The 15,445-nt window shown below is 40.6% G+C and overlaps 3 protein-coding genes across 3 annotated transcripts; 1 reads left to right on the forward strand and 2 right to left on the reverse strand.

Moving 5' to 3' along the window:
- Positions 1-7,658: 7,658 nt before the first annotated feature.
- LOC138902004 (uncharacterized) lies at positions 7,659-8,780 on the reverse strand. Its single transcript, XM_070189809.1, has 2 exons — positions 8,541-8,780; positions 7,659-8,168 (listed from the first exon to the last, which is right to left on the reverse strand). The coding sequence occupies exons 1-2, from the start codon at positions 8,778-8,780 to the stop codon at positions 7,659-7,661; spliced, it is 750 nt and encodes a 249-aa protein (XP_070045910.1).
- A 562-nt stretch (positions 8,781-9,342) lies between these two features.
- Positions 9,343-10,115, reverse strand: LOC138902005 (uncharacterized). Its single transcript, XM_070189810.1, has 2 exons — positions 9,586-10,115; positions 9,343-9,526 (listed from the first exon to the last, which is right to left on the reverse strand). Exons 1-2 carry the CDS (start codon positions 10,113-10,115, stop codon positions 9,343-9,345), a joined length of 714 nt encoding a protein of 237 aa, XP_070045911.1.
- Positions 10,116-10,136: 21 nt separating this feature from the next.
- Positions 10,137-10,820, forward strand: LOC138902006 (uncharacterized). Its single transcript, XM_070189811.1, has one exon. It carries the CDS (start codon positions 10,137-10,139, stop codon positions 10,818-10,820), a length of 684 nt encoding a protein of 227 aa, XP_070045912.1.
- Positions 10,821-15,445: the final 4,625 nt, after the last annotated feature.

Consider the following 15,445-nt stretch of genomic DNA (forward strand, 5'->3'; position numbering starts at 1 on the left):
CATAGATTTGATGCAACCAAATAAGAGAAATAAAATGAGAGAGTCTTATCGGTGAAAACCCACACGGGCACCGTGAGGCGATGGTAAGAAGAGAAATTGAAAATTAGAGAGCCACATTAGTGAAAACTCAGCAAAGAGCACTACAAGGCAATGGTGAGAAGAGAAACAAGAGAGGTTAGCTGGTGAAAACCCGCAAAGGGCACCGCTGATCAAAAAAGGATAATTGGTCACTAACATGGACACAGTCCTCGGCAAGGTTTCTCAAATCTTGAGGTATAAGCTATAATGGATTTCTGAGAGTTGGACGGTTCGCACAGATCGGGCATCCAGTCCAAGAGGCATGTCATGTTCATTGAAGTCCGCATACACTCTAGATAAGTTTTCTTTCCTTTCCCCGAAAAGGATGCCTCTTGTCTAAATTCATTCGTCTATTCCGTTATTTGTTTTTATTTCAATCCCTTTTGGTCTAATTCTATTCTAAATTAAGACAAGGAAAGGATGGCAAGACTAATCTACAAGGTTCTCATTTGATACCAGCTAGTACGCAAAAGTGTCCAGCCTCGGTAGTGCATCAAGTCAGCCTCGACCGGCCATGATAGCTCATACTTTGAAGATCAGGAATTCCTAAAAGGAAAGGGATCAAAGTCAAAATTCCATAAAGGCAAAAGAAATTTAAAAAGGGTCAAGTCCCGCGTGATTAACCGTCCTGGTAAAGTTTTGGAAAAGTCAAGATCTTAGGGTCAGAAATGAAACCAATCCCCAGCGAGCCAGTAAGAAATCACAATCTTCGTCCAAAAGATGGGCCAAGATCGAGTGATCAAAAATCAAGGCCACAAAACCAACCACCATTTCAAAAAACAAATTGTTCCTTTTTGAAGAAAACAGGAAACAGGTACAACCCAAAAGCAACCTTGCAAAAAGCAGGGGCAACAAAAAGGAAAATCGCGCAAAGGCCGGAAACAGCTTTGCAACAACAACTTCAGAAGGGAAGTCTTCTCCAAAATTCTTTCCTGCATTCACTCATCCTCTGAAAATAAAGGAAGAAAAGAAGAAATAATGTTGAAAATAATTCAAAACTATAGCCTATGCTCCCTAGTTGATGTCAGCATAACCGGATGTCTTTTCCAACATAGGGTCCCACTCCCTAGTTGATGCCAGCATAACCTGATGTCTTTTCCAACATAGGGTCTCACTCCCTAGTTGATGCCTGCATAATCTAATGTCTTTTCCAACATAGGGTCCCACTCCTTAGTTGATGCCAGCATAACCAGGTGTCTTTTCCAATATAGGGTCCTACTCCTTAGTTGACGCCAGCATAACCTCATATCTTTTCCAATATAGGGTCCCACTCCCTAGTTGATGCCAACATAACCTGATGTCTTTTCTAACATAGGGTCCCACTCCCTAGTTAATGCCAGCATAACTTGATGACTTTCTAACATAGAGTCCAACTCCCTAGTTGATGCCAGCATAACCTGATGTCTTTTCCAACATAGGGTCTCACTCCCTAGTTGACGCCAGCATAACCTGATGTCTTTTCCAACATAGGGTCCTGCTTCCTAGTTGATGCCAGCATAACCTGATAACTTTCCAACATACGGTCACACTCCCTAGTTGATGCCCACATAACCTGATGTCTTTCCAACATAGGGTCCCACTCCTTAGTTGATGCCAGCATAAACTGATATTTTTTCCAACAAAGAGTCTCACTCCCTAGTTGATGCCAACATAACCTGATGACTTTCCTACATAGGGTCTCACTCCCTAGTTGATGCCAGCATAACCTGATGTCTTTTCCAATATAGAGTCCCACTCCCTAGTTGATGCTAGCATAACCTGGTGATTTCTCCCAACGTAGGGTCTCCAATCCCTAGTTGATTTTACCTTTAGAAATAGGGTCTCCACTCCCTAGTCCATATTTTCCCCGGGCACACCATCCCTGTCTTTTTATCGCTTTTAATAATTAAGTAGTATAGAATTTTGTTACAATAACTCACGAAATTTTCCTAATGAAACAGGGGCAGAAAATTTCATTCATTTGCTTTTGATTTTTTGAGCAGATTAATACCTTAGGACACTGGGTTCGAGAATATCAAAAGAAGAAGTCTCAATCCAGAATAAAAGAAAAGAAGAAAAGAGGAAGTTGAACCCAAAGTACAGAAGTGGAGAAGATGTGGATTGCTTAGGACAAGATTGAAGTCACCAGTTTTGTATGTCCCGTCTTGATCCGAAAAGATGGAGAAGATTGAACCAGCACCTGCGGCTAACAAGCATCGAGATCCAAATCAGAGTCTGCACAAAGAATCAGCCAAGACTCAAGACCAAACTTCGAAAAATTTACAGATAAGAATCTTCTAACTCGTAGCTGATAGGCTTAGTTAGTTTTCTTCGTTTTTTACTTTGGTGTAATCAGGAGTTCAGCAACAATAACAACAGCAACAACAGTGAAATCACAGTTTTCCGGTAGTCCCAGCTACCAAAACTTCAGAACTACACTGACATGATTCCTTTATAGCCAAGGATATGTAGTCAACATTTGAAGCAAGGTTCGGTCAAATATTTTCAAAACGCTTCCCATGGAGTGTCAAAACGGGTAAAATTAGTCCATGACTACTCACTTCGTCTTTGCCCGAAAACTCTTCGTGTTTCCGAGCAAAGAGCGGCAGCTGTGAGCAGGTAATTTTTACCCTACCAAAACATTCCTACAAAATTAATAAATAAATTATTCATATTTATTTTTTCTTAGGATTTTTATTAATTATTTGCATTTATTTCATTTCTCACGCATTTTTAGTATTTTTAAAATCATAGGAAACAACAAAATATTTAAATCCTCATCATTTATCATTATTAGATTTTTATTGAATTTAGCACTTAATTACATGATTTGATCATATTATTAGAAGAAAATCACAAAAAATATTTATTTTTGACATTTTTAGTTTTAGCGTTAAAACTAGTGATTTTTCCTTTAATAATTGAAGATTAACTAATTATGCAAATAACACAAATAGATAGTTGGTTTAATTTTATAAATTAAGATAATTTAGCACTTAATTTAGGATTTGTTTAAATTAAATAGATTTAAAAGTTAATTAAACAAAATAAGTTAGCCTAAATTCGGACTGGGCCAGTTTAAAACCAGCCCAATCCCCCAAAATCTAACCCAAACACTTGATCCCAATACCCAGAATCCGGTCCGCCCCATCACTAAACCAAACGATGTCGTTTAAGTGCCAGCCGATCCTGGTCGTTGATCTTCACAAGATCTAATGGCTCGGAACTCACCTGTCATTTTGTATATAAACTTTCAAAAGACTCCTACATCCCCTCATTTCGTCCCCCCTCGTCCCTCCCTTCTCTCATATCTCTCTCTAACCCTAGAGACGACCCCGTCTCTCACCTCTCTCTAACCAAACCCTAGCCCCCCAATACGCTCTTCGCACGCTGCCGTCGGAAATCACCCTACGCCGGCGGTGGACCTCCAAAGCCACCCAAACTTACCCTAAACACTCTCCTCACCCTCTAGAATCTCACCATAACAACCGATTCACCAAAAAAACCTACCAAAATCAAAAGATTTTAGATCTTAGATCTTATAAACCCTAATCCCACCGCCGGAAATCGCCCTACGGCAGTGGTGGAACTCTAAACCCACTCAAACTTACACTATACACTCCCCACACCCTATTATACCTTATCCTACTAATAGATTTCCCAAAAAATCCATCAAATTTAGTAAATCTTAGATCTAAATTCCCAGAAATCCTACCTAGTCCGTTTAAAGATCCTCAGTCCAAGAACTCCTTTCACGGGTCTCAGATCCCAGATAGGGGTATTGGCATGAGGGTTTTTTCTTTCCGACTAGATCTATTTTTTTCAAAACCTTTAAAATCCACCTAGCCACGAAAAATTCCTCCTGCCAAGATCTCCTATCAAGGATCTCAGATCCCAGACCAGAGTTTTGGCACGAGGATTTTTTCACGGTTAGATCTACTCTTTTTACAAGTTTTGGCTATTTTCTGTCATTTTTCTACTGTTCTTAATTATTTTTATTTTTATTCTTATATTCTGTTCTATTTTTTTATTATTATTAATTATTATTGTCAACTATATTTCGTTAAAATTAACTAGTTAAACCGTACTTAATTTACAAATATACAAAATTAGGGTTTAAATATATTCTGTTAATTTTACACCATCTGTTATTTCGTTTGCATTAACTAATTAACTAAAGAGGATTAATCAGTGATAAGTTTATTTATTTTTCTTTTGCTTACTGTTGCGTTTATTTTCTGTTATTTATTTTTAAATTAATTGGGCCTGGCTAAATAGACAGGCCCATAGCTTTGTTATTTTATTGGGCCTCGCTAAATAGACAGGCCCATAGCTTTGTTATTTTATTGGGTCTGGCTAAGTAGACATGCCCATAGCTTTATTATTTTATTAATATTGGGCCTGGCTAAATAGACAGGCCCATATCTTTGTTAAAAGTTTAAGAGCCCAAGCTCTTTAGACCCAGAGTCACCTGACTCAGGCCCAGAACCGATCTAATTCTGAGGTAATTTCAAGACCCTTAATGGTTATTTTTGGAAAAGTAATTCTAAAATTAATTCAGAAAGTACTAGAACTTTCTAGAATAGGGACAATTGTCCCAATGCTGAGTATAAAAATAGGAATAAGATCAAAAAATATCCAGAAATAAGACACTTGTCCATTTTCTGAGATAAGAAAGGTACTAAAAATTGGACAACTGTCCATTTCTATTAAGAAAATGTCATTTTCCCTAATTTATAGGGGATTCTGACAGATTCTTTGTACCTAATTCTCATCCCTTTTTCACTCCCTCACCCTATAAATACACTCCTTCTTTTTCATTAAAGGAGAGGGAATATTTTTCTAGATCTGAATATAAATTATAGACACATTATGGATATATTATAGATAGCGTGAAGATATTTTTTAGCTCTCTCTCTAAAAGGAAAAACTTCTGAAAATCGTCTTGATCTTTCAGAATATATAATAATACATTCCTTTCCTACTTAAAAAATCTGGTCATCTTTCCTGTTTTGCTGGGTTTCACTGTTGTTGTTCTGCTCAAGTTCAGAGATTTATTTTCTTTTAGCTGTTTGTTTATTTGCTGCTATCAAGGTACTCTTTTAACAAATGTAAAGTTTAATTTTGTCCTATCATGATTCTGATTTGTTAGCCGTCAAAAATCTGGATTTTGTTTACTATTGTTTGAAATGGTATGGTTAGAAATTGTGTGCAAGTTGGTGTAGAATTAATTATTTATATTATTTTTTAGGCAATTTGAGTTATGTTAGTTCCAGTATTAAAGTGTTCAGCAAATTACAAAATTCTGTTTAAAGCTTTTATATTCATGAGATTTATACACTCGTATGTGGTAGTAGAAACAAAGAAAAAAACAGTCTAGAAAATTTATTCAAGTAGTAACAAGTAGATTTATTATTACTGTTCAGCTTGTCAAAAAATGTAATAATTTCATTTCTGCTACATTTTTTATACCATGAATTAGTTTAATATATTAGTCATTTACTATACTGTTTTAAATAATTAAATATAGTAATTCAATTTTTGGGGTCATGAAACTGGATTTTCCACAAGACAACTAATGTAGCAGACCTTAATACAATTTCAGGCCCAAACCAATTGAGTCCCTGAAAATGTATCTTAGGTTCAATCTTTAAATTAAGCAAACAATTTGATTAGAGATAATCACTTTAAGATTTTCAAATGCAATTGAGTTTTAAAACTTATCACTTTAACATAAGTTAAGAAAAGATTTAGGCAAATCATTAGGAAAATTATCCAAATTTAACAAAATTTCGATCTATCTTAGTCAGAAATCCTTTTACTTTTAAAAGATAAACAAAATATAGGTAAAACTGTACAAATGTCATCATAAATTTTTATCTCAAGTATGCATTGGGCCAAGAGTCACTTGGACTCATTACCATCACGCCCAAATCATTCTTAAGTAATTTCATTTATTTGCTCACAAATGGATATTGGTCTAGAGTCATCCGGACTCATTATTAGGCCCAAACCTTCTTGAAATAAATGTGTTTAATTGATTGAATGCTTAATAACATTATTTTGGGCCAGATTTATCTAGACTCAGTCAGGCTCAAGTCCCTTTAGATTTAAATTCATTAACCGTTGAGCAATAGACAATATATGCCTTGGGCTAGAGTTCATTTGGACTCAGTCCTTGTCAAGCCCCAAACTTTAAAATCTCGGCTTGTTTGGCAGCTAATATACAAGCTGCCCCATTTGATTAAATAAATATCTCACATAGTTTTGGAACCTTTGCACCTAGTAACATAACATAGGGTACTTAGTTTAGAGACATAATCACAATTTTAGGTACACTTTAGATTGGTTTAATTATTACAATTATGTACACGTATGTGTGACATAGTTGTGATGCCCAAGATAAACCAAGGTATACGTTCGCGTGACCATGGTCAAACATTAGTAAATAAAATGCCCTAATCAAACACTCGTAGAAATGCTTTAGGCGCGGGTTTTTAAATTGCTATTATGATTACGTTTCTTTCAAATAAATTCAAAGTATGTGTTCGCACAACTTTGACCAAATCTTTTTCTTAAATAAACTAAGTGTTAGGAATTGGGTATACGTACGTGTAAATCATCTTAAGTTAATTCTTTAAATACGAATTATCAAGTGATTAATAGCGGTAAAAGGTAAAATACACATAGGTTCTAAAACACGTAATTAAACAATTTAATTAAGTCAGGTATGATTAAACGCGACTGTGCTAAAACCACGAAATTAGGGAATGCCTAACACTTTCTTCCGGGTTAACAGAATTTCTTACACAATCCTTTGTGTTCGCAGACCAAAAATAGAGTCACTTTCCTCGACTTGGGATTTAAAATAAACTGGTGACTTGGGACACCGTAAATTATTCCAAGTGGCGATTTTAAAAATAAATAAATAATCACATTTCGATTAATGTCACTTTAATTGGAAAAACTCTCATATCCCTCTCGGAAAAAAGGAGGTGTGACAACAGGGAGCGACATCAGCCTTACGTCAGGGCCCTCGTCCCTCCTTCCTCCTGCTATGATGAAGGTCTGTCGAGGACGAGAATGGGGACTCACAGGAACGATAGAGGTATCCCCCCCCCCCATTATCTACTCATAACTTTTGTGTTTCACCTATAGAAATAGTCTACGCCCTGGAGAAACTCGGAACAAAGGAAAAGTGGTCGCCAAAGATGAGGTCCGATCCAAATACCAAAAAATCCGTCGCCCTCTGCGAATTCTTCCAAGAAGAACAACAATAACATACCCAGTACTATCCCACACCGTGGGATCTAGGGAGGGTAGTGTGTACGCAGGCCTTACCCCTACCTTGTTAGGATAGAGAGGTTGTTTCGGCTCAGGAAAGCATAAGCACCACATTAATGAAAATATAGACAAGAAGGGACACCACCAAAAAGTTATATAAAAGTAGAATAAAAATAACAAGATAGTAAGGTGATCAATAGTGAAAGAAAACAACGGTTAGTCATAAAAATCTACTACGAGCAGAAGAGAGATTGTGTTCTAATACTACTGTTATGAACACTCTAGACTACCTACTCTACCGCCTTAATTCTTGACCTTCATACCTTCCTATCAAGGGTCATGTCCTCGGTCGGCTGAAGTTGCGCCATGTCTTGCCTAATCACCTCTCCCCACCTCTTCTTTGGCCTACCTTTACCTCTCTGTAGGCCCTCCAATATCAATCTCTCACACCTTCTCACCAGGGTATCTGTGCTCATCCTCCTCACATGACCAAACCACCTAAGACGCGCTTCCCGCATCTTGCCATCAATAGGGGCCACACCCACCTTGCCACGAATAACTTTATTTCTAATCCTATCAAACCTGGTGTGCCCGCACATATATCTCAATATCCTCACCTCTGCTACTTTCATCTTCTGGACATAAGCAATCTTGACTAGCCAACACTCAGTCCCATACAATATCATTGGTTTTACCACCATTATGTAGAACTTACCTTTAAGTTTCGATAGCGCCTTCTTGTCACACAAAACACCGGAAGCGAGTCTCAATTTCATCCATCCCGCCCCAATATGATATGTGATATCTTCATTAATCTCCCCATCCCCCTGAATAATAGACCTAAGGTACTTAAAACTTCCTCTCCCAGGGATGACCTGCGAGTCTAGCCTTACTTCCCCTCCCCCCCTCTCCCCCCCGAGTCTCACCAATGTACTTACACTACAAGTATTATGTCTTGGTCCTGCTCAACTTGAAACCTTTACTCTCCAGGGTCTGCCTCCATACCTCTAACTGTGGGTTCACTCTGCCTCGCGTCTCGTCAATCAATATAATATCATCTGCAAATAGCATGCACCACGGCACCTCCCCTTGGATATGGCACGTCAATACGTCTATCGCCAGGGCAAACAAAAAGGGCTGAGTGCCGACCCTTGATGAAACCCTATCATAATCAGAAAATGGTCTGAGTCCCCACCCACCGTCCTCACTCGCATCTTTGCTCCATCATACATGTCCTTAATCACCCTAACGTAGGCAATAGGAACACCTCTAGCCTCCAAATATCTCCACAAAACCTCCCTCGAGACTTTATCGTACGTCTTTTCTAAGTCGATGATTACCATATGCAATTTCTTCTTCCTCTCCCTATGCTGCTCCATCAATCTCCTTACAAGGTGGATGGCTTCTGTAGTCGAACGCCCCAGCATAAACCCGAACATATTCTCAGAAATAGACACACTTATCCTCACCCTTAGTTATACCACTCTCGTCCAGACTTTCATAGTATGGCTAAGCAGCTTGATACCCCGATAGTTATTGCAATTTTGGATTTCACCCTTGTTTTTGTATACAGGAACCATCATGCTCCACCTCCACTCTTCGGGCATCTTCTTCGTTCTAAAAATGATATTAAATAACCTAGTGAGCCACTCCAAGCCTGCTTTGCCCGCATTCTTCCAAAACTCCATCGGGATTTCATCCAGCCCGGTCGCTTTGCCCCTGCTCATCTTACGCATAGCCCCCTCCACTTCATCAACTCTAATCCGCCTACAATACCCCAGGTCACAACGACTCCCAGAAAGTTCTAAATCACCCATTACAATGCTCTTGTCCCCCCACCTCATTCAAGAGGTTATGAAAGTAGGTCTGCCATCTCCAACGGATAAGCCCCTCAATGAACAAAACTCTACCTTCTTTGTCCTTTATGCACTTCACTTGGTCATAGTCACGAGCCTTCCTTTCTCGCACCTTGGCTAACCTGAACAACCTATTATCCCCACCTCAGCCCTCGTGTTCCTCATACAAATGACTAAAAGTTGCAGTCTCGGCCACCGTAACTGCTAGATTTGCCTCTTTCTTAGCCAACTTATATTGCTCCCTATTTGCCCTCTTCTCCTCCTCATCTACACTTTTCACTAGTTTCAGATACGCCGCTTTCTTGGTTTTCACTTTTTCTTGCACCTCTCTATTCCACCACCAGTCTCCATTGTGACCACCAGAGTAACCCTTTGAGACCCTTAATACCTCTCTCGCACTTCCCTAATGCACTGCACAGTCGTGATCCACATAAAGTTTACGTCCCCACTGCTCCTCCAAGCCCCCATAGTCAGTAGCTTGACCCCCAACTCATACGCTTTAGCTTCCGTCAAGGCACCCCACTTGATCCTATGTTGGCTATACATCGCCCTCTTCCTCCTCTTCCTCATGATCTCAAGGTCCATGACCAGGAGCCTATGAAGGGTCGCGAGGTTCTCACTTAGGATGACCTTGCAATCCATGCAAATACCTCTATCGGACTTCCTACAGAGTAAATAATTAATCTGAGTCTCGGCCACCGAACTCCGGTTGGTGACCCTTTTCTTCGGGAAACTCGAGTTTGCTATCACCAAATCAAATGCTCTTGCAAAGTCCAGCAGAGACGTTCCTCCTCCATTTCTATCTCCAAAACCAAAGCCACCATGCACATCATCATACCCCCCAGACGTCGCTCCAATGTGGCTGTTGAAATTTCCTCCTATGGAAAGCTTCTCGGTATGCGGGATACCACGTACCATCTCATCCAAATCCTCCCAGAAATGTCTCTTGACTTCAAATTCAACCAAGAATGCAGGCAAAAAATAGAAGATTGTATCGCCCTAAGGCAAGAGGTTGTGAACATGTTGCAGCAAGGGCACCTTAAAGAACTACGGAGCGACAAGGGAAGAAATACCTTCGCCAGGGGTCAAGGACGTCAAGGCCCGCCGAAGACGCCCTCGCCGGCATGCACCAGCAACATAATTATTGGCGGCAACGATGATGCCTCCATCTACGACTTCAAGTTCACTGCCACTCACAAGCTTAAAAGATCAATCACCCATGAATGGTATGACGGTCTTGAAGAAAGTATCATCTTCGATGAGTCTGATGCCGACGGTTTGACTTTCCCTCACAATGATGCTCTTGTTATTACATTACGAGTTTTAGATACTGATGTCAAATGTATCATGGTAGATAATGGGAGTGGAGCATGCATTATCCATCCCCGATTCCTCTCCCAGATAAGACTCGAGGACAATATAGTGCCACGCTGTATCACACTAACCGGTTTTAATAATGCAATTGAACGGACATCGGGAGAAATTACACTCCCCATACTCGACGATGGCATAACTCTGGAGACAACGTTCCACATGATGGACCAAGCCACCGCATACAATGCCATAGTAGGACGACCATGGATATATCCCATGAGAATCGTCCCCTCCAGCCTATACAAGTGATCAAGTTCTGAACGCCTTGGAAAATATTTAGTATATGAGAAGAACAACGCACGTCCTATAAATGCTACCGCATCGCCATGGATAGCACGACAACCCAACAAAAGAAAGATAAGAAAAAAAAAAGCATACCAATCAATAGGGTCGAGGTCGATGCAAGAAGAGACCAGGGATGCCATCATAGACCCCAAAATGATTGAAGTCGTGGACTTAACTGTGGAGAACCTCGACCCCATTCAACTAGATCCCAGCGACCCCGGCAAAAAGGCCTACATGGGCTGCAAACTCCAAGAACTAGGTAAATTTAGTCAATTTTTAATAACTAACGTAGATTTGTTTGCTTTCAGCCATGTAGATATGTCGGGAATCCCTAAGGAGATTGCCACACACAAGTTGAATGCCAACCCATTCTATCCCCCTGCAAGGCAGGTCAGATGAAAGTTCAACCCCACCATCAATGATGCTGTCCACGAGGAGGTAAAAAAGCTATTAGAAAATGGTTCCATCAGAGAGTCGAAATACCCCAAGTGGATAGCCAACATGGTGATAGTCAAAAATAAAAACGGTAAATGAAGGATGTGTGTAGACTTAACACACTTAAACAAAGCATGCCCGAAATATTCATTCCCGTTGCCACACATCGACCAACTCACCGATGCAACGGCCGGGATGAGCTGCTGAGTTTCCTGGATGCATACTCGAGTTATAACCAAATACTCATGGAAGAAGAGGACCACATTCATCACCCTCAGAGGAACATATTGTTATAGGGTCATTTCATTCGGGTTGAAGAACGCATGAGTTACCTGTCAGAGATTGGTCATAATAATGTTCAAAGACCAACTCGGCAAGACCATGAAGGTATATATCGACGACATGCTGGTCAAATCCGTAAGGGTAGAAGACCATATCGACCACTTAAGGAAAGCTTTCGACATACTAAGATTGTATGGGATAAAACTACACCCAGAGAAATGCACATTTGGTGTAGCCTCGGGAAAGGTTTTGGGTTTCTTAGTGCCACAACGAGGGATCAAAGTCAACCTGGACCAAATCAAGACTATCAATGAGATACCCAAACAACAGACTACTAAGAAACAGGTCCAAAGGTTGACAGGATGAATCGTCGCCCTATCAAGATTTATCTCGTGGTCGTCCGACAGATGTCACAGATTCTTCTTCTTGCTCAAAAAGGATAACGGCCTCGAATGGACTCTCGATTGCGTACAAGCTCTGTGAGAACATAAGGCGTATTTGTCGTCACCGCCTCTACTCTCAAAGCCTAAACCCGGGGAACACATCCTCATCTACCTCACTGTCTCTGAAGTAGCAGTAAGTGCAGTGCAAGTGCGAAAAACTAAAGGTACTCAATCTCATATTTACTACATTAGTAAAATACTTGTCAATGCCAAGACGAGGTATCCATACCTCAAAAAACTGGCCCTGACACTGGTCATAGCTTCACGGAAGCTTAGACCCTATTATCAGTGCCACGATATCTTGGTCGTTATTACTTTTTCTTTAAGAAGCATTTTACATAGACCCTAGTTGTTGGGGAGGCTGGCCAAGTGGACCATCGAGATAAGCGAGAACTACATAACATATCAGCCAAAAACAACGATAAAGTCGCAAGTGCTCGCCGAGTTCGTTGCGGACTTCTTCGCAAAGATAATGCCTGAGGTTGAGAAGGAAGCCGCTCAAGCTTATCTTCAAACACAAGACCTTTGGATCCTATACACCGATAGTACATCTAATGCTTCTGTATCCGGACTGGGACTCGTACTAGAGGTCCCTACCGGTGAAGTAATTCACCAGTCCATAAGATACCTGGATATGACTAACAACGAGGTGGAGTCACAAGGACTTTCCAAATCAAAGAACAAGGGTTGCAAACATATCAAACCGAGATCTATAAGTTACGACCCGATTTCAATGAATGCCAGCTCGACCAGATCTTGCGAGCCTAAAATGTCGAAGTGGACGGCCTCGCCAAATTGGTCGTAGTCACCACAAGCATCATAAGCGGGTATAAAAGTATTGTCCACCTCATCAACTCATCGTTTGATCAAATCGAGGTAAGATCTATAAGTTTAACTTAGGACTGGCACAATTGTATTATCACCTACTTGCAGGACGACACACTCCCAAACGACAAAAAGGAAGCTAAAAACTGAGAATGCAAGCGATCAGATACAACCTCCTTCATAACGACTTGTACAAAAGAACATACAGCGGCCTTCTACTGAAATGTTTGGGTCTAATCCAAACCCAACACATTCTCGAAGAAGTCCATAAAGGCCACTGCGACGCTCATTCTGGTGATCGAGCACTCATTAAGTACCTCATATGGATAGGGTACTACTGGCCTACCATGAAAAAAGATGCCTCAGAATTTGTAAGGAAATGTGAAAAATGTCAAAAATATGCCACAATAAATCACCAATCAGGCAAACATCTTCACTCGGTCACCTCTCTATGGCCGCTTATCAAATGGGGAATAGACATCATGGGCCCCCTCCCGGCAGGGCAAGTTAATCTGCGAATTATTTTAGTTTTAACTGACTATCTCTCTAAATGGGTGAAAGCAGGAGTGTTCGCCCAAATATGCGAACAAGAGATAATCGCCTTCATATGGAAAAATATCATCTGCCGATTCGGCCTACCCAAGGAGATCGGCTGCGACAACGGACCCCAGTTCACAGGAAAGAAAACCGCTAAATTACTTGAAAAATGGCACATTAAGAGGATACTTTCAACCTCTTATCACCCGGCGGGCAACGGGCAGGCAGAATCCTCCAACAAGTCCATATTAAACATCATGAAGAAAAAACTCGAAAACGCCAAGGGATTATGGCCGGAAATACTCCCAGAAGTATTGTGGGCGTATAGAACAACCACAAAGACAAGCACAGGAGAGACACCCTATTCTATGGTGTACGGAATTGAAGCAATTATATTAGTCGAGGTCGGAGAGCCCAGCCTAAGGTACTCCCATGAAAGCGACACTAGAAATGACGATAAGGAAAGAGCTCGATGAGATCGATGAATGAAGAGATATGGCGTACCTAAGAATGGTCGCCTAAAAATAGCAAGCGGAACATTACTACAATAAGAAGGCAAAGGTACGGCCGCTCAAAGTCGGAGACTACATACTCAAATCAAAACCCTAAGTAAGTAGAGATCCACGAGAAGACAAATTAGGAACGAACGGGACGGCCGTACAAAATTATAACCCAAATCAAACTTGGGTTCATTCCAACTAGAGACAATGGAAAGAAAACAATTACCAAACAATTAGAACATCAGCCACCTCAAATACTTCAACTTCTAAAAGGAAGGAGAGCCCCCCCCAAGTCGTACTCTTTTTCCCTCACGTGTGTTTTGTCCCATTAGGGTTTTCTCAAAGAGGTTTTTAGTGAGGCGACGAAAGGGGACACTTTGAATCAAACTATGCAAAGAACAGACTGCTTTTTCTTTCATTGCCCGACTCCTCATGATTCCCTAAGTCGAACAATGAAGGGATTAGATAGACCGGGACTGTCACTGGAATGCCATCCAATGCCCAGAGTTTGTAACTTTCTCCAATTATGTAGTCAGAGCAGCAATGTCAAAGTAATAAAAATTTACGTTTATCAAAACCGCCTTAACAAAAGGTTAAGTTCGACCATCTCTTCGAATGGCCTATCGTCCCTCGACCACAATTCAAGGAAAGGTTAAATTCGACTTCGCTCGAACAAACACCCATCGACCCTCAGTCGCACCTTAACAAATGGTTAAGTTCGATCATCTCTTCGAGCAACGCCTATCGGCTCTCGTCCATAATTCAAGAAAAGGTTAAGCTCGAACAAATACCTCTCGGCCATCAGTCGTACCTTAACAAAAGGTTAAGTTCGACCATCTCTTCGAACAACGCCTATCGACCCTCAGCCACAATTCAAGGAAAGGTCAAGTTTAACCCAGCTCGAACAAACACCCATCGGCCCTCGACCGCACCTTAACAAAAGGTTATGTTCGACCATCTCTTCGAAAAATTCATATCATCCCTCGGCTACAATTCAAGGAAAGGATAAGTTTGACCCAGCTCGAACAAACACTCATCGGCCTCCGTATGTTTCACCTTAACAAAAGGTTATGTTCGACCATCTCTTCTAACAATGCCTATCGGCCTTCATCCATAATTCAAGGAAAAGTTAAGTTCGACCCAGCTTAAACAAACACCTATCGGCCCTCGGCCGCAACTTAATAAAAAGTTAAGTTCGACCAAGTTCAAACAATGCCTATCGACACTCGGCCACAATTTAAGGAAAGGTTAAGTTCGACCCAGCTCGAACAAATACCAACCGGCCCTTGGCCATAACTTGACAAATAGTTAAAATTGACCATGTTCAAACAACACCTATCAGCCAAATCTAAACGAATAGACATATTGACCTATGTAAACAAAGGGCTGATATGACCCATAGATATTCATCCCCAAGGCTACGACCAGCTAGAAAATGATGTCAATAAAAAGAGCAGAAAATATAACGAGCAAACAACAGAAGCAAATAAATACAAGTGCAGAAACATATCACAGGAATAGAAGAAGGTGCAAAAAACAACTTTAATATTTCATATGTAAATAAAGA

The sequence above is a fragment of the Nicotiana tomentosiformis genome, chromosome 11 (genome assembly GCF_000390325.3).
Source record: "Nicotiana tomentosiformis chromosome 11, ASM39032v3, whole genome shotgun sequence".
Taxonomy (NCBI): domain Eukaryota; kingdom Viridiplantae; phylum Streptophyta; class Magnoliopsida; order Solanales; family Solanaceae; genus Nicotiana; species Nicotiana tomentosiformis.